General features: G+C 41.6%; 2 protein-coding genes across 4 annotated transcripts in view; both read right to left on the minus strand.

Moving 5' to 3' along the window:
* Positions 1-967: 967 nt before the first annotated feature.
* Positions 968-9,324, minus strand: LOC137793393 (uncharacterized). 2 transcript variants are annotated; one of them, XM_068589496.1, is made up of 10 exons: positions 9,243-9,324; positions 6,533-8,314; positions 5,713-5,815; positions 5,181-5,328; positions 4,940-4,987; positions 4,687-4,764; positions 3,848-3,985; positions 3,211-3,294; positions 2,657-2,707; positions 968-2,393 (listed from the first exon to the last, which is right to left on the minus strand). In XM_068589496.1, the coding sequence occupies exons 2-10, from the start codon at positions 8,028-8,030 to the stop codon at positions 2,283-2,285; spliced, it is 2,259 nt and encodes a 752-aa protein (XP_068445597.1). In that variant the 5' UTR covers positions 8,031-8,314; positions 9,243-9,324; the 3' UTR covers positions 968-2,282. The 2 variants fall into 2 exon arrangements, with proteins under 2 accessions (XP_068445597.1, XP_068445598.1); XM_068589497.1 differs by lacking the exon at positions 968-2,393 and adding an exon at positions 2,446-2,514.
* Positions 9,325-9,943: 619 nt separating this feature from the next.
* The window catches only part of anos1b (anosmin 1b), a 35,481-nt gene continuing 21,972 nt past the window's right edge, over positions 9,944-23,452 (minus strand). For both annotated transcript variants that reach the window (XM_068589879.1, XM_068589880.1), the window contains exons 6-15: positions 22,135-22,264; positions 19,401-19,485; positions 18,870-19,104; positions 15,371-15,509; positions 14,202-14,429; positions 13,251-13,345; positions 11,726-11,888; positions 11,312-11,544; positions 10,849-10,990; positions 9,944-10,701 (exon numbers count right to left, since the gene is read on the minus strand). In XM_068589879.1, coding sequence (XP_068445980.1) covers positions 10,850-10,990; positions 11,312-11,544; positions 11,726-11,888; positions 13,251-13,345; positions 14,202-14,429; positions 15,371-15,509; positions 18,870-19,104; positions 19,401-19,485; positions 22,135-22,264 — 1,449 coding nt within the window. In that variant the 3' untranslated portion in view covers positions 9,944-10,701; position 10,849. The remainder of the gene's footprint in view (positions 10,702-10,848; positions 10,991-11,311; positions 11,545-11,725; positions 11,889-13,250; positions 13,346-14,201; positions 14,430-15,370; positions 15,510-18,869; positions 19,105-19,400; positions 19,486-22,134; positions 22,265-23,452) is intronic.

Below are 23,452 nucleotides of genomic sequence, written 5' to 3' on the forward strand. Positions count from 1 at the left end.
GTGCATATCTGAAGAAAACGCTCTCCACAGGCTTAGAGGAGGGATCTCAAACTGGAATTTCCTTTTATATATAATGCACATAGTTAGCATAACGTTGTGCTTGAAGGCTAACTAATGTGCAGGCCTGTGTAATGATAATGACATTAAAGTATATAGCAGCAAGATAATCAGACTTGCGTAACGATTAGAAGAGGGGCCGTCTCAAAGTTGGCAGGTTAAGTGCCTCAGAAGGTGTTTTTCACGACCTTGAGCGACACACTCGACCTTAATCTCATCTCCGGAGCCACCGTTCTGACCTTGTGCGTTGGCTGGGTGCCAAAGAAAAGAAGGATAACTCCAGCAGGATGATAATTGCAGACAGAGCCCCCTCTTCTGGTAATTATGTAGAAATGCGGTAGTTCATGAGGCCGCAGCTTCAAATCATGCTCTAGGTCTTTTGTCACCTGCTAATCCAGTGATGTGATTATTATAAGAGAATATTTTACACATGAAAAAGACTTTAATGCGGCAATAAGACTATCTTGGAAGTCGCTCTCAATCGATCAATGATGGACAGTATGACGTGACACTTATTGAAAACATGGCATCAAAGCAATGATTTACTCTATATTCCTCATAATTATATGTATATCAGAATATTAGAATGAACAGAATTCAGTTAAGTCCTCTCCTTACTTTTTGGCCGTGACATCTTTCTAGTTGTCATGATATTGGATCTGAAATACATCTGACGAGGGAGAAACGACTGAAACAGATAAATGTAGCCATGTATTTGCTTAAAAGAGGATATTTTGGGGTTGGAATAAACCTCAATTATCTCTACAAGTACAGCTCAGACGTCATTCATCCCAAAACTATAAATAGTTTTTGGTTATTTACACCATTGCACTGGTCTTTCAAAAGCACTTAGGATAAAAGCTCATTTCCGGCAATAATGGCATTTTTAATAACAATAAAACAGTCAAGAAACAACTATATGTTTTAGCCAAAGCAAGCATGTACAGTAGTAGGCCAGTAAAAGTACAATACAATCTGTAAATACATTAACGGAATATAACAAACTAAATCTAGGTTGGACAGAAGATTTATTGAAAATATCTGAGGTCCCCTTGTTTCCCACAAGAGCTACGACCGTCTGCACCCGTGATGTGAATATGAAATGAAACCGTGGTCCTCACATCAGCAGCCAGCTGTTCAGCCCAACACGAATCTTACAAAACATTTTCAACTCAAATTGGTGGGTTCATGGTCACACAACGGCTCTCAGCTGGAAAGGCAGCAAAATGTTTGTGCAAAACCTAAATCATAAGAATCCTCATAAGTGATCACAACAAAAGCAAAAAAAAAAAAAAAAAAAAGGCAGAAAATAAGTGGTGGAAAAAGTGGAATTTTAATAATTGTTTTTGGATTACGGTTTCAAAATTTGAAACTTTGAAATAAAAATAAAAACAACATTACAAAAAAAAGTATATCCCTGTTTCAGACCACAGCCGAAATGTGCCATGAGCCGGTGCCGAGTCTGCACCCTGCGAGGCGGTCAGGAAGAATATGTGATCAGTACATTCAGTTTATATTCTAGACTCTTCAAAGGATAGGCCTCTTAACCGTGCAAATATCTGGAGTCCGACAGAACGAAACCAACCCAAACCTTCAAGTTTTAAGTGACCAATCGGTCCACTGAATAAAAACATCCTTAACTTTATGAAACATGTTAGAAAACACGCATATAACAGTAGGTGTGATACTGCAGCAGAGTCCAGCATCAAATAAACAGTTTAAAATGTTGCTCTGGTGGGAAAAAAAAATGGCCAATTTGGGATGTAAGGCCACTCCATTTTGGGATGAGAGGTCCGTCTCATTGGGCGAGGCCGGTCCATCCCATGTGTTCTCGGTCCCGAGTCCGAGCTCCCTTGTGTCCGTTTGGTTTCAATCCACTGGGGAAAAGGTAAACGTTGAATGCAAAAAAAAAAACACAACCTGATGGGTACAGTACCAGCATGTGTGTCGGTCAGTAGGGGGCCACATCAGTAGTTCAATGCGAGTAAAAAAAATGTTATTGAACTCCAAAAGTCACAAAAAAACAAGTCCAAAGGAGCCGCCGCTCTGCTGTCAATCAAACAGGCAGAGTGGCAGTTGGAGCTCCCTCGGGTCCAAAGGGGCCGCGGTGCGTTAGCTTATGTAACAGACCGTCGGTAACACGGGGGGCCGTCTGACAGACTTGGACAGATCGTCTCGTGTGACGAGGCGAGCTGCAGCGAGCGAACGCGGCGGCCGTTATTCAGTCAATCGCTGAGGTGACAGTCGCACAGCTCCTTGTGGATTCTCTTGCGGATACGCGGCATGTCCTCCTGACTGAACAGAAGAGGCTGCTTCACAGAGAGACAACGGCAATACTGACAAGAAAACAAAAAAAAAAGAAAAACAGTGAGGAAAATTGATCCATACCACAGCTAGGTTGTCGTATTAAAAATGTGGACAATGACAGAAGCTTCCCTCCGGTGTCTTTGACTTTGTCTTTTTCACCCAGGAAGAAACAAAAAAAAAGATGGATAAAGCAAAGAGAGGAGGGGACACAGGGACAGGAGATGAGGAGGAGTAGTGAACTGTATGAAGGACGGGAGGACAGGGATGAAGGCGGGGAAGAAAAGTCTCTCACCTCAAGGACGAAAACTCCACAGTCGCTGTCGTTTTTCTGCTGAGGAATACCCTGAGGGGGCGACAAGTCACAGCCATGAAGGCAACAGACGATGTCACACTCACGGTTAATGGGCTGAACGTCTCTATAAGTATGCGTTTACTGTGCAAACAAGCATCTGTCTTGTGTTTGACGCTGTAAGGCAAGGCAAGTTTATTTGCATAGCACATTTCAACATTGAGGCAATTAAAAGAGCTTTACATAAAAGCATTAAAAACATGGCGAGATAGTGAAGAATGAAATACTACTTGATGTACTGGTACTACTAAAACTTCTGACTCTAGCAACAACATTAAAGATGACAAAAACAGCGTTTGTTTACTCATTAACAAACATTTTTAGTGTCCTGGGAATTATCTCTGCGTTATTGCGATTCACATTGTGTTGCAGCGTCTTCCTTTTATCATAATGAACTTTGCCTTTTTCTTGCGAATGTCAACCGTGCCAGGCAATATAAACGATGCCTTCAGGACACACGGTGCACAGCATGAGGATTACGGTCCGGGTTTAGTTACCTTGATGATGGTAATCTTCCAGCCTTTCTGGAAAGCTGCCTGTTGCTTCTCTCTGGCTTCAGACTGAAGATACTTCATGATGTTCTGACAGGGGACAGCGAACACGAGAGGACCGAGTTATGTCGAGTCAAGAATGCACAAGAATAGCAAACCTGTCAGCTCGCCACCGTGAGACAGTATTTATTTGATTTTATGAACAATCTTTCATTCAGATTCATGTAATGAATCACGAGCAGATGGAGAATAATTAGGGCTGAATAAAAACTTCTCAGTCTACTTGAGCAGATTGTGAGAATATGAGTATTAGTAATTAGTTTTTAACACATAAATCTACTAATTCACTGTTAAAGTATGATCTGCTTCTCTCTGGCTTGCAGCCTTATGATGAAAAACGTGGATTTTTACAGGCAAATCATGACATTACTAAAAATCTGACATTACTGCCAACGAGCTAAGAGAACAACTATTCATCTCATCGAGTCATTTGCCAGAAATTAAACGGCCCGATCATTTATCAGAGCACAGAGCAGGAAAGACGGATTACTGGCGATCTTGTTCATTTCGCAAATATTTAAAAAAAAAAAAAAAAAATTTAAATTTAAACAACTACAAAGACTTCAACATGCAGAGGCCTCACATCCGTGGTGTGTCTGAAGACGATGCCCTGGCTGTCGTAGTAACTGATGGTTTTGGTTGCCATGGTGACCGTGATGAGAGACCAGTGGATCTCTAAATGGATGGGAAACAGCAGCAGCCACTTGGAGAACAGGTCCACCTGGAACGACCCCACAAATGAACACACACACACACAAATTAGATATCCCAGATACAAAATGTTGCACGCGTCTACTAGTAAAAAAGATAATCAGGCAACACTTCTAAAACATACAGGACCAACAGGTTTTTCAGCATTTCTGTAACTTTTTGAGCTCTACTTGCACAGCTAACTAATTTTTATGAACGTACTTTATGCAGTTAGCTAATTTAATTCAGACTGTGGTTGACAACAGTGCCGATGACTCCACAAAGAAAATGGTGGACGAGCTCAGACTCTGAAAGGCAACTAAACTAAAAACTAGGGGTGGGAATCACCGGAGGTCCAACGATACGATATCGTCACGATACTTAAGTCCCGATGCGATATTATCACGATACTGCGATATATTGAGTATTGCGATTTATTAGCTTTTTTTTAAACCGCAAATAGTCCTCAAACGAAAGCTTTGTCAACAAAAAATTAATAGATTTGACTATTCTACCACCAAAAATGTTTAGAATTGATTAAATAAAAGATTGATACTTCTATCGATACAATATCGCCAGGCAAAATATCGCGATACTATGATGTATCGATTTCCCCACATCCCTACTAAAAACCCGAAAAATTGTGACATAAAAGTTCAACTAATACAAATATACAAATAATAATAATCAACAAAGTTGCAAAACTCCAGACTGTCCCATCTTCCTTCTTACTTTTTTAGTCCATCTCTTCACGCCGTCATAACCCTTGGCAACCAGCTGCTTGTGGAAAAAGCTGTTGAAAAAATGAACCTGAGAGAGAAATAATAAAATGCATCAACACATTACAGCCAAGATTTCATAATTAAATGTAGTTTTATATTTCACAATTTATACATTTATTTATTTCTTTATTTTTGCTTTATTATTAATAATAAATAAATATATATATAGTTAATTTTCAGCATACAAACACGCCCTCCCTCACCTTCTGTTGCGTGGCCTCCATTATGAGTTCTCCGTACATGTTGAGAATCTGAGCAAACGGAGCAGAAAAAGATGAAATGTTCATCACTAAAACAATGTGATCTTTCTTTTCACGATTGCTGAATTTGACTTTTAACGTGACTTCTGTGTTCGCGGGCCGAACGGCGCGTAAAGCAGAGTGATGACGACAGCAAAAAAAAAAAGAAAACGATGTCGCCGCACGAGGCTCCGCCCGCCTTCACCTGGTCATTCAGCCAGTTCTGCTCCTCCAGCGTGCCGAGGTCCTCCAGGCTGAGCGTGTGTTTGTTATACGACACCATGAAGCCCGCGATGGGCGCCGAGGCCAGCCCCGCCCGATACCGAGTCATCGTCTTTTTGACGTCCAGCTCCCTAAAACAAAAACAAGAGGGGGTGGGGGGAATGTAGTTAAAATTAGATGCAATCCTCTGAAGTATTTATTACACTTTTAAAAGTATATTATGGGTTCAGATAAGGAAAGAAATGCCACAACGTCTGAGTTTTAAAACTATATTCTGAAAAAAGTTTTTAATGGAAATTAGACTGCTACAGTGTGACGTTAATATCAGGCGCCTCTGCGATTCTTCTGAATGCCGTTTTAACATAATAATCTGACAACTGTCCTGAATTAATATACAGTAACACACCAAGATCATCAAAGCTCATACTTATTGTAAAAAACACATGTTATTAAGACATAACGCTGAAACAGCTGATAAACCCGTGTGTGTGTGTCTGTGTGTGTGTCAGACTAACTTGCTGAGGTCCGAGTTGCCGTTCTTCTTCAGGTATTCCAGGACATCATTCTCAGTGAGAGGAATGAAGCTGCCGTACTTCATGTAGAAGCTCTCCAGGAACTCTGAAAGAGGAAAGTCACCGCCACTGAATCCTATGATCCATCAGCTTAATACCATAAACAAGGTATTGTTTGAAAGACGAGCAGTTTTTGTTTCCTCTGATGTTAAAACCCAAATCCAGGTCAGACTTGTGTGTTAATAAATGTAAGATTTTACATTAGTATGACTTGCACATCCTTTACTGCTCGTCACTGAAACAGTTTTGGCCTGTTTGTGTCAACGCTGCAGTCTTGTTTATTCCCTTGCAAACATGAGTGATGCCACCAACCTGCTATCCCCGAACAAACACATCAAACCTTATTCTACGGGGACAGAACTATGCGAGCTGTCTCTTGAAATTGTAAAAGAGACTGTGCAGATGACAAAAGTTGTTCGTCCATGTGAATTTTGGTGAATCAGGGTTGCTCTTACATTAGGGGCTGGACTGCTTCTTGTAATATACTCAATGGCAAACAAATCATGTAAAGAAATGTGCGTATCAGCTTAGAAAGCGCCTCGACTACACATACATTTAGTCATCACCCACATAGTTCAGACTGTGTTTCGCAGAAGAGAACACATCCCATAAAAGTTAAACATTTCCCAGATGAGTCCACATGTTTTCCAAATGTCTGAAGGCAGAAAAGGCGCCGTGCTTATCACTTCTTTTAGTTTGTCTGTAAAAAAAAAAAAAGCTAAATGATTTGCAATGCTTCATTTCCACCAAACTGAGCACTTACCGTGGATCATATCAGTGAGCTGCTCCAGCCTCTCTTTCTCCTGCTTCTCTCCATCCTGCTCTCGTCCGTTTGTTGACACTTCTTCCGTCCCCACCTTTAACCAGGTTCCCGGCTGACAGTACAGCCGGTGGTCTCTTAACGGCCGGCCGGACTGCAGGCTGAGCACCGCCACAGGGCCCCGGAACGGAGGCGCAACCGCCGCCGGACGAGAAGCTTCCACCTCCATGAGCGTGGAGCAGTGCTCAGTATTTTCTGCTGCGGGGACATTTCCGTTGGACAGAGTTACAGGTAAAGACGTTGAGTCTGTTCTGTCAGGAGTTTTGTCCACCTGCATATCAGAGTCCGGGTCCTGGTCAGATCCTGACCTTGAAGCGCCCGGCTGTCTGGAGACAGAAAGTAGCCCATTTGCCATTTCCCTCACTATCACGTTGCCCTCCTTTGCATCCTCTTCAGGTTCAGTGTCACTCAGGTTTACTGTGTCTCCATTTTCAAAGGAAGATTTAACTGAGCTGGGAATAGTCTGCCCTCCATGGTCCATATGTGTATCTTTGTTTTGCCCGTGGCTCTGCACAAACACTACTGGAGCCAGGGCGTCCATTTTAGAACCGACGACAACACCACCTAAACTTCCCCCCTTTACTCCACCGTCTATATCCATTTGTGATGCAGACATAGCTCCCACCATCCCCATCCCTCCTCTCCCTCTAACTACTAGTGCTCCCCTGCCTGCTATTCCAGACAATATCGTCTCCACATCCCTGCCATCACCACCTCCTTTCCCATCTAACCCTTCTTGCAGCATGTCCTCCATTTTTGACGCATCTCTTTTCCCTGGAGCAACATGAATCCTCAGTGGTTCATCCTGCAGGGAGACTGCGACAGGCAGATCAACATCCGTTTTTGACTGTGTGTCAGCCGCTATGAGAGTCGTCGGCGCCTTCTCATGGCCGCCGTTTTCACCCTCTGCTTCCTCCACATTCTCCGCGGTCAAATCGAAGCACTTGATACGCGTCAGCTGGCCCTCCACTTTCCTTTTTGGGGTGTCTCTGAGGTCCCGTCCGAGCCCCCTCGCTCTCCCTCTCCCTCTGCCCAATGTTCTGACATTGTGTCCTGCGCTGTTGGAGCCACAGCAGTCGCATGCTTTAGGAGTCCTCTTCCTGCCTGACGTACGGCCATTGACTTGGCCCCGAGTAGTGGTAGGTGTCTGGCTGGAGGGCCGGGCTGACGCTCGGCTTGAGTTAGCAGCAGGCGCGCTTGCTGAGGTGACGACACAGGGCTCGGGTTCAACGGGAGTTAGCGTAGAGGGCTGGGTCAAGACGGAGTTGGAGGTAGGGTCTGTGCCGAGGAGTTTGGCAGCGGTCAAGTCCTGATCTATAGTGTTTCCGTGTGGAGGCACTAGAGGAGGAGCTGCTTGAGGAGGTGATGTCGAAGGAACAGTTAAATTAGGTGAGGCTGATGGTGTTGTTTTCATTGGGGATGCAGAACCGCCGTGAACCATGACGTCCTCCTTTGGCTCTTCAACCCCATCCCCAACACCCCCCTCTCCAAACACCTTATTTCTTCTTCCTTTGGGATCCTCTGAATATCACGTGTCAAGCTATTGTTCCTTCCTTGGTTTGTATCCTGACGCAAAATATGTTTGGCTTTGTGGATGAAAAGGTTTATCTCAAGCCCTTCCCACCATACAGGTCACAGACTTGACAACAGACTAGAACATGTCAGATATAAGGTGTTCCTGAATGACGGGTAGACTGACTGGAACAGCGACACCACCATGGTCCCCTGGTTGGAGCACAGAATAGGAGAGATAAGATCATATATTCCTTTATTCGTCCCGCAGAATTTGCAGGATTACAGCAGCAGACAGGTAAACTGCACACGAAAGACACAAAACAAGAGCCAACGAATGCCACGTTAATAAGCTCTTCTTGATAAGCAGTTTACCTTAATATTTGCAGTGTAAATGTGCAAAGTAGGACTAATGTTAAAAGAATATAACCCTCTTTCACTGGGAGATAATATGCATTTAATGCGTGAGCCAATTGTGAAACTGAAGTCACAGCATCATCTTAAATTAACAGGTTGGATCACTGTGAATGTGTTTTAGCTTGCAACTGTTAACTCTCTCTTTGCATAATATAATGACCAACGTTAGACAACAAGTCAGCTACTTATTGACTGTTGTGCCATCTCATCACTTTTTCACAGCGCAGTTTCGAGGCGACAGTCGTCGTTAGCTAATGTTAGCAACATTGCAGCATTTTGGAGCTGCAAATATTCAGTGTACGCAGATTATATAGCTTTTAGCTGCTTTGCTAATCATTTGCATATTCCCCAGCTAAAATCTGGCGTAAAGTTGAGATATTCAGTAAGAACGGTACGTTTGATCAGGTAGACACACATCTGGGCTGCAAGACCGTGCAGAAACATATCTAAGAACACGGCGTGCAATCCGATAATTTGACTTAGAATCGCGTTGTGCAAAGTTTTGAATGAGTTAGTGATTTCCTTGAAGCTAGCCGAGTTAGCTAAGTGCAGCCAAAACACAGGCGTAAACACAAAGCACCGACTGCACACATTTCCTCCATTTTCAGTGGGAAGTTGGAGGCGTCCGAAGACAAAAGCGGTGGTGCGAATATGTCTTTGAGGTAATGTGGAGCACAAGCAAAAAGCATGGCGGGAAGTGAAAACAAACGCAAGCATACACTACCTTGTCTGTGAAAGGACAAACTGAGTTTCATCTGACCACGGTTTGAAGAAACAACAATTCAAGCTGTCGTCGCGCGTTGATTGCGTCACGGCGTCGGTCTCCTCCGTGAGCGTCAGCAGCGTCCGTATGCTTCTCAAATTCCTCTTCCTGTCTTCCTCTTATTTATATATATATATATATATATATATATATATTTATTTATATATATATATATATATATATATTTATATATATATATATATATATATATATTTATATATATATATATATATTTATATATATATATATATTTATATATATATATTTATATTTATATATATATATATTTATATTTATATATATATTTATATTTATATATATATTTATATTTATATATATATATATATATATATATATTATTATAAAGAGCATTTACTTGTACTTTTACTTTCAGAATTACTTTACTAGTTCACCTATTACTAGTAATAGGTGACTTTCACTGAAGTCATTTTCCAGTGAGGTATTTTTTTTACTATTACTCAAGTATGGCTTCATAAACTACTTTATACACCACCGTTTCTAACCCACAGGTCACTGACAACACACAATGTATCTTGGTAATATTTAATTACAAAAAACTCAGACAGGAAAACAATAAATAAAACTGTCAAAAAGGAATAAAGTACAAAATTATCAACAGTTAAATGTCAAAAATGGTTACATAGAGGGAATATTAACATGATAATTACTGATTGCTTGACACCAGTAGTTTTCAACCATTTCAAAGTAATGCTAGGACTTCTGCGAAACAAAGAAATATCTACAGAGGGATATCTAAATCAACTATGTAACAATGTAATGAATAGTGAAATTGATATACCATGATACAAAGTAATGTTGCAACATTCAAAGAGATTTGAGGGAAAATCTTGCTTTTTTTAAACATATGAACAAAATATGAAAAAAATACTACTTCAAAGCTTCACAACTCAGACCCACTGGCTTAAACCAGTAATGCAGCAGATTATGCATTGAAATGAACACAGTCAGACGTTTGCTTTACATTTCTATTTGTACATATGGTCAGTGCTATCATTCTCCACTTGCATGATCAAAAACAAAAGGCATTATAAGTCTCTTCATTTGGCTCCAGTGATATCCGATGATTAGAAATGACCTGATTAGTCCCATTTAATCACCAAACATACAGATGCAGACATGCTTTGCACATGTATGTTCTGCATTGCTGTGACAATACCGCCAATTCGAATCATTAGAAACATTTTGCAGCTTTAATACAAAATAAAAAAATATATGGTTTAAGGATGCATGTTTTAGACTAAATGCAAGTACTTTATTACATTGGCATTATGTATGGGTAAACTTATTTTTTACAATTTGTACAACATGTTGTTGAAAAGGTTGTTGTTTGTGAAGATGCGCTTGGTGCAGCAGACGGTGACAGCTGTGGGGTTTGGACCTGGAAGAGATGATAGGTACGTTTAAGTGGACAAAAGATGAAGGGTTTTATCCTTTTATAGAAACATATTCTCGAAACATACAAACATTTACACATATAAAAACACCTACACAAAAAAATAAGTGTGTTTCTGTGACATCACCATACCTCAAAGTGAGGCATCGATAGCTGGAGTATGTATGGTCTTGGAGACTGAGGCGCCGTTGCTGCCCTCTGCTGTCAGCACCTGGAGCTGCAGCTGGTAAACACTGTCGGCCTGGAGACCAGAAACTGTCACCAACCGCTGAGACTGAGGAGGATGAAGCAACGCAAGTTCAGAGACACACACGTCTGATAGCCCTGCTTGACAATGACACAAGTGTCACCAGACTTATCCGTTATTGTACAATATCTAAATGCTCGGTTGTGATGCTCCTTTTTCTTACTACTTTCCAGACACGGCCTCTTTTGAGAATAAACTAAACAGAAGGAAAAAGGAAGATATAAAAATACTCATTGACTCACCATCCGTACTGAAAAGAAACGCACACACACGCACGCACACACACACACACACACACACACACACACACACACACGCTGTTACTGAAGACATCTCTTTGTGTCTCACCGGTGCGATTGTCTGCGTCTGGGAGACAAGTACGTCTTCCTGCCCTTCCGTCGCCAATGTGACCCCTGATTGCAGCGTCCAAGTGAATTGGAAGCCCTCCACCGCTGCCAGGTCCAGTGCATGATGGGATATCCTCCAGCGGAGCTTCATGAGCAGAGTGCCGTTAAGTTGTTGAAAGTCAGCCGACAGTCGTTCTGGACGCAGTACCACCTTCCTGCCTGCCAGGAGGCGCTCTAACACAAAACAAAACACGCTTCCTTCATTTGTGACACTTTAACGCTCATGAATGTTTTTATTATTATTATTTTTTTTTTTTTTTTCAATGAACGGTTCTCAGAACAGTTTGAACACTGTGACGCTTATCATGTGCAGATAAAAACACGACTGCAATCTACTAATGATGTATAGTTTTACCCTCAGTGTTGCAGCTCAAAGCTTTGCCTCCTCTGACCCGGATGGACGAGCAAGTCGGAGTCGTAACCCAGGCAACGGCCTCTGACCCCTGGTCAGTCTTCATCACCACGGCGACCCGGTACTTACAGGCGAACAGCAGGCCTGTGATGGTGTGATGGGTGCCCTGGAGACCGAGCACCAAAAAAAAAAGAGTGTTTAAATTACACGCTGACATAATACAAGGCTCTTTAGCTTTTGGAAACAGTGCGCTAAAATCCTCCCGCGGCCATTTAAAGTCCCAGCATGCCTCATTCAGACAATCTTTTGGCATAAAATATGTAATTTTTCCATTTTTGAACCAAACAGCGTTTTTTGACTGAAACTCCTTCCCAACAGGCCAAGACTTTGTTTTATTGTGATTTTTGTTGCAGATTACGATTCTTTAGGTCCTAATCTTTCCAAAGAGGTGTCTTATTGAACGTTCCAGGAGGCATTTTTGGGGAATCTGGCTCATATCATGCTGGATGTTCATAGTTACAAAATATCTTTTAAAAGTGTTTTTTTGCCGATATACATTTTGCTGACTTTGCTGAACAAATGCATACAATAAACAGAAGTATTTTAATTAATTTGGAGTTCCTACTACGACTCAAACACATGGGAAAAGGAGGTCTGGAGCCAAAAGTTGGTTCCACAGTTTTCACCAGGTTAAGCTGTTACCTTATGAACCATCCCGACCACTCAGGTCTACTTTTAATGGTTTTATGTGAAGCACTTTGAATTGTCTTGTTGTTGAAATGTGCTGTGAAAAAAACTTGCCCTTGCCTTAAAATATACACATTACCTCGACCTTTGTTTCGGAGCCAGTGTTACAAAAGCTCCATGTTAAAATGAACACCACAGGTTGAACTTGCACTTGGCCGCTTTGCAACTTGGCAGCTTCAAATACCGAGGAAATGGCCTAACTTTAAAAAATAAAAAGCTAAACTTCAATGTCGAACAATCTGACTCTGTGACCTCAGCAAACTGCACACAACCTGCTGCATCTGCGATCATTTAAGATGAGCGGCTGACACCAGGACAACAGGCAGATATCAAGTGCACTGTACACACTCGGTACCTGCTTCACTTTGTGATTTAGGTTTAAAATAAGATGTATTTTCAAGAAGGTGGTGATTGAATTTGGATCTAAAGTAGATTTAGTTTGGCTTATTTTAATTTTGGTGACACATTTGGTGACACATTTATTTCTGCAAAGTACTTTCCCAGAGAGCACTCTCATTCAAACCCTTCCCTATATTTCATTTTGTTGCATTTGAACATAGTTCAGCCAGAGCTTTGACAGAGTTATGGTAAAAGTGATGCGGAGAGAGCAGGATGATGGCGGAGGGACAAAGTTACACACAGACGGAGGATCAGAGCATTCCAGACTGATCTGAGTTATGGTGATGCAATCTGATCTCCGCTACACACAGGCACACAAAAAGACACAATAAAAATGATCACATAGAAACCAGACACCGATACACATAAAAGTGGGTTTTACCTGCACGGTTGTGGTTTTCTCCGCGCTTGTAACATTAGTGCTGCAGGTATGTGGACGCCAACGCAAGACGTACGGACCAGGACGTCTCTGCCGGCCTGTGAAGCAAAAGAAAGACATAAATGTCTTGACAAATATGACAGGATGAACACTAATACACGTTCTACCTTTCTCTACAGCGGTGGCTCTCAGCCTTTGTGTCCCATGTGAAATACAGTTTTCAGCCAAGTTCCCCCGACCAGTGCAAAGCATTTTTGGTGGAAAAAAATAAGTAATACATAGCGCTGAGTGTCGGATTTAATATGGTATATATACACAATTCAGATTATGAATTTACAATTACAATTTTTCTTTTACATTAACAGATTTGCCCATTTTCTGGTAAAAAGATGAGTATATATATATTTTGTCTTTATTCTTCATAAACTCAAAACGATTGATGATTTCAACTGTTTTGAGTTTTCCTTCCGAGTTCCATTTACCTGAAGATGAATATTTTTTCACAAAATCTGCCTCTCGAGTCTCAGAATATGTGAGTGTATGAGAGTGCATCGCCATCGTCACTGAAAATTATGATTCTGATCAGCTGGAAGTTGCAGATTCATTTTTAGTATCGCAACATGAATAATTATAATACTTTAATTGTATGTAGCGCTTTTCTAAATAGTCAAAGACGCTTTACACAATGTAGAGACAAACCAAACACAAACAGAACAGTTTTAATACCTTTTTTTTTTTAAAAAGCAGCATGGTTGCAGTTCTAAATTGATGTGCCTGCAACTCAAAACTGCAACGATGAGCCTAAATAACATTTATCAATATTATTATAACATTCATATGCTTGTTTGAGTGGAAAATCAGCAGCTTGTAAATGAGCCGAGCGGTTCATAAGTCACATCAAAGAGAGGACTTTGGTGCAGTCTGTTGTTGTCGGCTGTTTCCAGGTGGACTCACCTTGCGGAGGCCACTTCCAGAACACCTTCACCTGCAGCTGGTCGTCATGGTAATGAGGAGCCGCGACCTCAAGACGCAGCTTGCCGGGGGCGACGGGGTTGAGGGGGGATTCAGGGCGAGGCAGAGAGGAGGAAAGGGGGAGGTCAGAGGAAGAAGGGGAGGAGGACGAGAGGGAGGGAAGAGATGAGGAGGATGAGGAAGAGGGGAGCTCGTTTGAGAAGTCTTCACCTTTGGAGGAGGAGGAGGAGGAGGAGGAAGAGGAGAACGGGAGAGGAGATAATGTTACATCTGAAACTTTGGCTGATTTGACAGCATGTCGTTTGCAATGATGTCCTTAAAATGTAAAAATATTTTGAACATCCAGCTCACAGATAACCGACATATTTCTTGCACATTTTCACAATAAAACTTTGATATGGTCAGAAACTTAAAACCTTAAACCCTTAAAACCCTTAAAAGGTTTCCTAACCCCTCCAAAGTAAGCATCACTTACATTGCAAAAAAAAACTAATTATCTGAATGACTGGATGTATGAAGCAAGTTATATAACACATGGAATTTATAAATGCATTATATTGTGCCAGGAATATCATAAACCGGCAGCGAGTGCGCAGCTGCTCGCTAGCTTTCCGGTGACTCATTCACTCAGGAGCACTAATTGGTTTTATCTGGCCTAACTGACCCGCACCAGGAAAACATGGGAGTCAAATATTAATGCTCCGAAATTATAAAACGGCAATATTTTCCATATAAAATTGTTGGTATGCGGTTTTGATAATTGAGCCGCAGATGGTTATAGTCGTCCGCTGGGCTGACCGAGAGGTCACCTATAAATACCTCTGTTGCCCGGGCGACTATTAACATGGCTCCTTTCCACTGTGCAGATGGAGGGAGACAAACTACTTACCGACTAAAACGACTTACTCAACAATGTACGGCTCGGTTAACAAATGGCTGCCGGGGACGCTACATGCAGTATGAAAAATAAAAAATACCGGATTCAGGGTCTGTAAAATCAAGCTACATACCATGTACCAGCACTGTAACTCATATTAAGTTAATAGTTCAAATCTATTATGCGGAGCACATGTTATATTGCTTTTATATACAGTGTTAGTGTCAAATATACAAAGTCAACCATGATGAGGAGAAGTGGTTCATTTGTTTACCTGTGTGAGTTATGGTGGTGAAGACAATTTGGGCTCTGGGACTTTTCAACCTCTTCTGACCCCAGTAGGCCACCGTCTGGACAGACAGGAAGTAGGAAGTAGCAGGCAGCAAACCCTGCAGCCACAGCTCACACTGTGCCTAGAAACACATTTAAGAATGGGAACACGGACAGACAAGTTTTCTTAGCCTTTGGGAACGGTGGTTCTTGGCTACGTCTCGGTCGGTCCTAATTCACTTTTCACTTGTTCGAGTCGGACCCGGGTCTTAAAGAGACGGTGTCGAATGGAAGACGGATCGCTCCGATGAACCTGCGTCCGTAAATTCAAAACACAAACTCAGGACCACGGTCTTTTAGCCAGCGGCAGTTACTGACACCTTTTTCATCACTCTGACTGTCATCACAATCCTCAGCGCCATCATCCTGAGTGTTGTGTGTCCGTCTGCTGGGACTGACAGTCCAGACCTGTTCTGCATTACCCTGCTGTTTGACTGACAGCTCATTAACAGGCTCTTACTCAATCAGGTCTGCCTGTGTGGATTGGAGCCAGTCACAACAAAGCGATGCTTGGATGATAACAAGTGTGTGTGTGCGTGTGTGTGTGTGTGTGTGTGTGTACTTAAACAGAATGAGACAAAAGCAAGTTAAAAGCAGTTTCTTGGTGACCTGCAGACAAAATGAGTTAAAGTATTTCCATTACGCTTCAGATAGACAAAACATATGGTCTGTACAGCTGTGTGTGTGTGTGTATGTATGTGTGTGTGTGTGTGTGTGTGTTTGAAACATAGGAACAGAAAAAGCCTGGATTTCTATTTTGGTGCATAATGTCAGTGAACATTATATGCAAGAGGCTAATGTATATTTAAAAGCACTGATCCAGTCAAGGTTTTTCCATGTTTTGATACTTCCTGCACTTTGCCCTTTTACTTCAGGTCCCTAAATCCCTGAAATCCTGCGTAAAATCCTGACTGGACAGGATGTATGTTTTATACACATACAGGTAAAGTATCACCATGTGCTAATGGGGAGCAATACAACATCAGTTCTTTCTGTGATATGAAAACTCATTCACAGAAATGATATTCTGGTCTCCACCTACCTGTTGTTGTTGTGATGCTGTCTCTATCTGTGTGTGTGCGTGTGTGTGTCTCGATGCAGCTGCAAGTGAGAAACACTAGCAAGGGGGGCCTCATTTAAATTCCAGGCACCCCAGTCAAGCAGAACAGAGAACCAGACTAGAGATAAATGTCTCCACCAGGCTCAGTCTGGGATCGCCATCACTACTCAGGATAGCTCGGTCCGCACGAGCGTGCTTGCATTCAAAACCTCCAAACTCTGAGGTTTATGTTTTGGATTTTTTTGTCTCTATTCTTGAAGTGAATACTTGTATTAGAGTTGAACAGTTAAGCTGATGGATCCTCTGCAAAGAGCACTGTTCACTAATTTAAGGAAAAAATGTTCAGTCCCCACACAGGCAATCATAACTGTTGCGTCAAAGCTGTAATATCGTTGCTGTTTACTGTGATTATGGGTACTTTGGAGCTGCTGACTGGACTTTGTTGCATTGTGAACGTATTACATCACCATCACGCCTATAATCATGACAGCAAAATCCACCCTCGTGTCTGTTCTAACAGCATTACACATAATTAAAAAGAATAATGCAAGAAACCTACTGTATTTCTTAAGAAGTTAGTCTTTGAATTGAGCAACGACGAGCACCGCGATGGTTCACTCTCTTTGTCTCATACAAATGTTCTGCTAGCAGCCACAGTAATATAATACAGTCATATGACCAAACATCTGCACAGGTATCATGCTTTACTTGCCCTCGTGCTGTCATGACTAGCGTGTTGTCTGTACGTACCCAGATGCTTTGACTTAAATTAAACATGTTATCCAAACGCAGGGAAGCCACTTCTCTCGGTTGTCAGTCACTCCACATGGCTAAGTCGTCATGTTATTTTAAAGCCTGCATGTTGTCATAGTACACTAACAAAGTTATGTCCTGTAAAGATAATGACATGACTGTCTGAAGACAACATGCATTGTGAGATACACAAGGAACATGTGCACAAATGTCTGTTACAGTGAAGGGCAAGCGTGCCAATCAGTGATTTGTAAAATACATCATGTGACATAATAACACAACTAGACAACTTCAAAATATCTTTAAAAAGTTAAATAAACTTTGGTGGGATGTCATTTTCACATTTTAAAAGTACAAAAACAATATGCACCTCATTTAAGCTCATTATATGAATTTACAGTTTGGAGGCTTTTTACTGTCGACAGGTGGTTCAGCAGGACATTCTTTGGTTTGAGGTCACCGTTCCTACGGTGAGCTTTGTTTTGCTATTCACTTGTTTCATGTTCAACCTCAAACACACAATATACAAGCTTCTATTGTTAGATTAAATCAGTTATTCCAATTTGCACCACGACTTGCCTACAGTAGCTGTTTACAAAGCCTGTTCTGTTTGAGCACTGCAGAGAAAACTATAAAATCACAGTCCGGAGACAACAAGGAATGTGTGTGTGTGTGTTGGGGGGGGGAGGGAGGGGGTTACAGACCTTGTAAAATCTCTCAGGTGCAGCTATATTCAAAGATGTGCCTATATATATGTTTATTGTGCATGTGGTGTGTGTGTTTTTATGTATTCTTTTGAATGAAAAGCTACAAACTGAAGTGTCTGTTTGAATTGAATACTGTACAACATGTCTTCATTCTACAAAGTGCTGTTTTGGGGTTTAAACTTGGTTTTCGGGTGAAAGGAATGTTTGATATGTTGCTTCATATTACTCGCGTAATCGCTTTCTTGCCATAAAATAAACGGAGAAGAGCTCTTTTTTTCTTGGCCTGCAGTCTTATTGTCACTGTGCGGTTGCCAGAGGACCAGGGGAGACAACACAAAGTCAATGATCCTGGCCAAGAAATAGTCCAGCACATAACCCCCCCCCCCCACTGTGAAACCACAACGCGTCATTTTTTACACTTCAAATTCTGGACAGATTTACAAATGAGACATAACTTGTTGATTAGTGAGCGTTAGAGGTGCTGGTAGGTAGATTTTCACTCTTGACGTGGCCAAGCAAGTTTCCACCTGCTTCCAATCTCTAAGATAAGCCAGCGGTCTCCTGGCTTTGGCTTCATATTCATCATACAGACATGAGAATGGTATTAATCTTCTCGCTTGGCAAGAAAGTAAATATGCATATTCCAAGAATGTTGAAAATGTTTTTCAAGGTTAAACTAAAGATTCATGGTCTGGGTGAGCAGGTTTGCGGATCCCTTCAAGTATAGAAGTTGAAGGATGTGTGTATGTGTGAGCACAAGTAGCAGCACATAACATTCATAAAATATTATTATTAGTGTGTATCTGATGGGAATAGATTGCACAGAAAGGAGAAAATAAAGAAATTGGCATATTAATAAAACATAACTAATACTTAAATCCATATATAGTCTCAGTTATTGTGATAGCAAAATGTTTCCTTACCCCTTGAGTCACTCTGCTGTTGCTTTCCTTTTTGGCCTGTTCAGGTGTGCGTGAGTGTGTAGGTCGTGTGTGCATATTATTGTGCACTGTGTGCATGTGCAGCGTGTGTGATTGTTTGTGCACTGTGTGTGCATGTCGAGACGTCCAGGTGATTCTGTAGTTGTGGACTGGCAGGTCTCCCTCTCTGGGGGGCTCCCATCTCAAAAACACTGTGACCCCGCCGCTCGCCCCCGACCTGAGGACAGACAGCAACAAGTCATCAAACACCACCTCGACATGCGCGTAAACACACGTGTGGGAAGTAGTCAAGTTACAATTTTTTAACACGCACATAAATGGAAGATGCTGAAATACATGATTGGAAAAAGGTTTGGGATGAACAATTTCCATGAAGCTACGCCATCACTGACTATCTACTAGCACATTGTATGACCACAACGGTAGCTTGCAGACCTGAAAGGATGCACAGCTACTGCTCCAACAAGGAAAATAGCATTGATCTATCAAATCATATTTCACATATCTAGATACCTTTCTGTGCCTGGTTGTGAAGCCGTCCAGTCCAGAGTTTGGTTGCTCACTCTGACATTTATTGGAGGTTCTGGAGGCGAAGGGTCTGTAGCGAGAGAGATAAACGCTGTCAAGAGAGAGATGGCAGCGATGATCGTCAAAAAAATTATAGTTGTTGGTACTTTTCTCAGCTATGGGTCGTGCCTGCAGGTCACAGGATTTGGGAGGTAGACAGTCGGAAGACATTAGAGACTGTAGTCAATAAATCAAAGATAAAAGAGGAGAAAATACACCCTGAATCGGTTTGTCCCGACTATATCCAACATCTAACATCAGGTCACCTACTGCCCTGTGGCAAGGACGCATATATGAATATTTAATGAAGACTAATTGGGGTAAAGATCATGATTCCTACAAAGCAGATGCCGTTCTCCAGCTTGACTGAATTGTCCAAAAAAAACAACTGGATGCTTAATTTGTTGCAGCACAGCAAAATAGAGAAGCCATTCTGGGGGGTAAAGGATAATTTCCTCTTCCTCTTAGTCTCATTCAGGTCTACAAAACCAATTAGATTTACAGCATCAAAGGTGAGCGATACTGGAGAAGCCTGAAGATGCCCTTTCCAGTAGCTACCACAACACAAACCAAAAAAGCAACCTCCGATAGTCACTGTTGGCCTCCAAGATTAAATCCTGAGGTCGCCGCTCTTTCAACACTGGCTCTGTATCTCATTAGAAACTCAAACCCCAATCCTGTATTTGATTAAAACAACAAAATGTATCTGATTAGAACTACATCCCCCATGGCAGGCTGTGGGTTGTGCTCGGCTGACCCAGATGCAGAGATCAAAGTTAAGGCAGTGTTGTAGGTCTACAAGACCTGGCCTGTGGTTGTGTGTGTGGTTGTGTGTATCTTAATGCCAGCAATAGATCACAAACAAAACAGAGTTAGTTTTTTTCACTCTGTGTTTATTTTCAATCAGTGAATTTCAATCCATTGTTTCATTCCCCTCATAATCACTGGCAATCCTGTACAACCCTAATGTCTGAACAAGTAGGAAAGACGATATGAAATTCGGATTCTCTCTCTCTGGTTAGCGTCAGGTCACAGCGGAGGAACTCCAACCATTCTGACATCTGCAAACTTCCTGATTTGTGACCCCTGACCTCCTGACTAATCAGACCAATGAGCTGGAAACACAAGACTCTGACTCTTTCGAATGTTGAAGTATGTGTCTTTAACCTTTAACCCTGGGCCTGACACACACACACACACACACACACACACACACACACACTAGCTAAAAGCTACTTGCTTAGAGTTAGATAAGCACATCGATTTAATACCATACTAATTTCTGTCCGTTGTACGTGATGCTGTAGCCAACAGTCAGTTAGCTTAGCTTAGCATAAAGACTGAAAACAGGGGGAAACAGATAGCCTGGCTCTGTCAAAATCCACCAACCACCACCACTAAAGCTCAAGCCATACGTAAGAAAGCACCTCGCCGTCTGTTTTGAGTTTGGGTGTCCATGTCAGCACCGTAACGTTACTGCCATTTGTGATTGTCTAGTAGAGCCCAAGAAAACAAAGTACTTTTCAATGCACTAAATATTGTTTCGAATGTATGTTGTTAAATCCAATTCGTTCCTATTTTTTCCAGGGATGTAGTAGTTTGTCTGCACCGTAACTGGGTTTCCTGACTTCTTTTCTGTTTTCTTTACTGTGTGGTTTGGTAAACATGACACTGCTTCCAGATAGACACATATGTTATACCCCTAACCCCTCTCTTTTTAAAAGTACAACAAAATACACACTGGTTAACAGACAGGCAAGAGAAGTGTAATTATATATGATGGAGAGACATGATAATCTATTAATCTAACTCTCAGCAAGAAAGCAAATAAGTGCATTTCCCAAAATGGCCATTAATTATTGCTTTAATATGTTGATGGTCCACCAGGAGCTCCCAGAGAAGTTTCAGTATAACGTGGCACAGCTTGTACACTTTCTTAACTATATTACATGAGGAATTATACGATTTGGAGTTTTGTTGAAGGCGGTGGAAAATGCTATCTCAGACACCTCTTTGTAATCTTCCATAAGTGCACAACTGATAAAGAACCTTTTTCCAAAGCGCGGGCCAACCTGAAGTAATTATTCAAACGCAGACAAGCTTCAGCCAATCATGGCAGGGGATCCATATCCCTAGCCAATCCTGGCGCAACACCAATATGACCTAAGCCTGCTAAGCATTAGTGCTAAGACCTCCTACAGTGTGTGTGTGTGTGAGTGTGTGAGTGTGTGTGTGTGTGCGTGCGTTTGTGCGTCTTGTCTCACAGACCTGCAACATGGATTTGGCACTTAACCAACTGAATGAGTACGCATTGGCCTGATGTATATGGATGTGTGTATACGTGCTTTTGAAATTGCATATTTTCTGTTTCCTGTCTGTGTTTTATGGACTGCCAGATACTGTCTGCTTGGCGTTCCTTATCCATCAACTCCGAGTTAAAGAGAGAGAAAGAACAGGGAATGAGAATAAAGAAAACGTCCCCGAGGTTCTGATTTTTCTTCGGAGAATTGTAATATTGCTCATAAAATGACACAAATTAAACGCAAGAGTCTGTGTTTTTGCTCAGCGTCTCGAGACAGAATATAAAAATCCAACAGATAAGGGTTAGGGGGAACATGCAGGAGGAATTGTCACTCTCCATGGGACTCTCATGCAGACAATGAGACTGTGTTTGTACTACCTTTACTGGAGATGTAGTGTTTGCCGGGTGTGGTGAAGCCTCTGCTGCCGTGGCTGTTCATGGCTGCGACTCTGAACTGGTACCAACGCTGAGGTCTCAAATCTGACAGAACCACATCTTCAGAAAGCGTCTATAAGTACAAACACATCACATATACCAATCACAATGTGCATGACAAAGAAAGAGGTTTTGTTCAAATGCATTTTCATTTCTTTTCTTAATCCAACTTATACAATTATACATGATTCATGGCCGATTTAGAGATTAACGAGTAACTTAGCATCCTTTAAACCTGCACGGACTGAAAGTCTTTACACACCAAGTAATGAATACCTTGAATATGTAAGAATCTATTTAAATCTTGTCTTGAAAAAGTGTCTTAAATTTGCACAGCAGCTGGTATGAAAAGTTTCGATGTGTAGTCTTTTTGTCACACACCCAGTGTGTATAGGTCTTACACTTTAAATATTGATAAACAGGTATTTCTTCCTAAAAGGGAATATCAACTTCACATTTAAAAGAAGTAGTTTTATATTTTGGGAACACACAAACTGTTTTTCTGCTTCATATTTAGCATACAGGAATGAGATTGGTACCTAAAAACTTGAATGTTAACACTAAAATCACTGTTGTTGTTTTTTTAAATCACTGTATTTTCTGAATCATAAATATAAACAGTTCGCTTCAATCCAAGCCCACTTTGGGCACCAATGTTTCACCATCTCTTACAAAACCATACTAAAACCTTTTTTTAAACATGACATAGCCCAAGTTAATGAGGTGGAAAGTCAGATTGGAATTCCATCTTATAATCGTGAAATTAAATGACTTGCCAAGATTATGGTTCAAATTGCTAAAGATTCACATGTTTTGTCTCCTTGACAGTGCAAATGTAATCAACTGCTTAAACTCTACTCATCCACACACACACTCACACACGCACACACACATACGCACTCACACACACACACAAGCTGCCATCTATTTAAGTCCATAATGAGCGTTCAGTCATTCGGAGTCAGCCGGTGGAACGACTGTGGCTGCCTGTGGTTCCTTTTTAAGCTCTGCTTATTTACCTAACCTCACACAGGCATACATAGGCGAACGTACAGGGTGCATGCACACACACACACACACGCGCACACACACACACACACACACAGTTTACCCTGGCAGAATAGGAGACTGGCTGGTTTAGACAGCAAGGCAGCAGACTGATGAGGTGGAAACAGAGTCTAACATCCATCTCCATACTTGAGAAGTTTCATCATTCAAGGCAAATTGAGAGTTATGAGTTAAAGATATGTTACGAACTTTG

The sequence above is a fragment of the Clinocottus analis genome, unplaced genomic scaffold, assembly GCF_023055335.1.
Source record: "Clinocottus analis isolate CAN_PGR_092001 unplaced genomic scaffold, fCliAna1.0.p SCAF_23, whole genome shotgun sequence".
In the NCBI taxonomy this organism is placed as follows: Eukaryota; Metazoa; Chordata; class Actinopteri; order Perciformes; family Cottidae; genus Clinocottus; species Clinocottus analis.

Coding starts and splice junctions, on each gene's coding strand:
- LOC137793393 (XM_068589496.1), bottom strand. CDS start 8,030: ATGGTTCACGGCGGTTCTGCATCCCCAATGAAAACAACACCATCAGCC. Junction 5,329..5,712: donor GGCAACTCGGACCTCAGCAA/GTTAGTCTGACA, acceptor TTTTTGTTTTAG/GGAGCTGGACGTCAAAAAGA. Junction 4,765..4,939: donor TGGAGGCCACGCAACAGAAG/GTGAGGGAGGGC, acceptor TTTCTCTCTCAG/GTTCATTTTTTCAACAGCTT.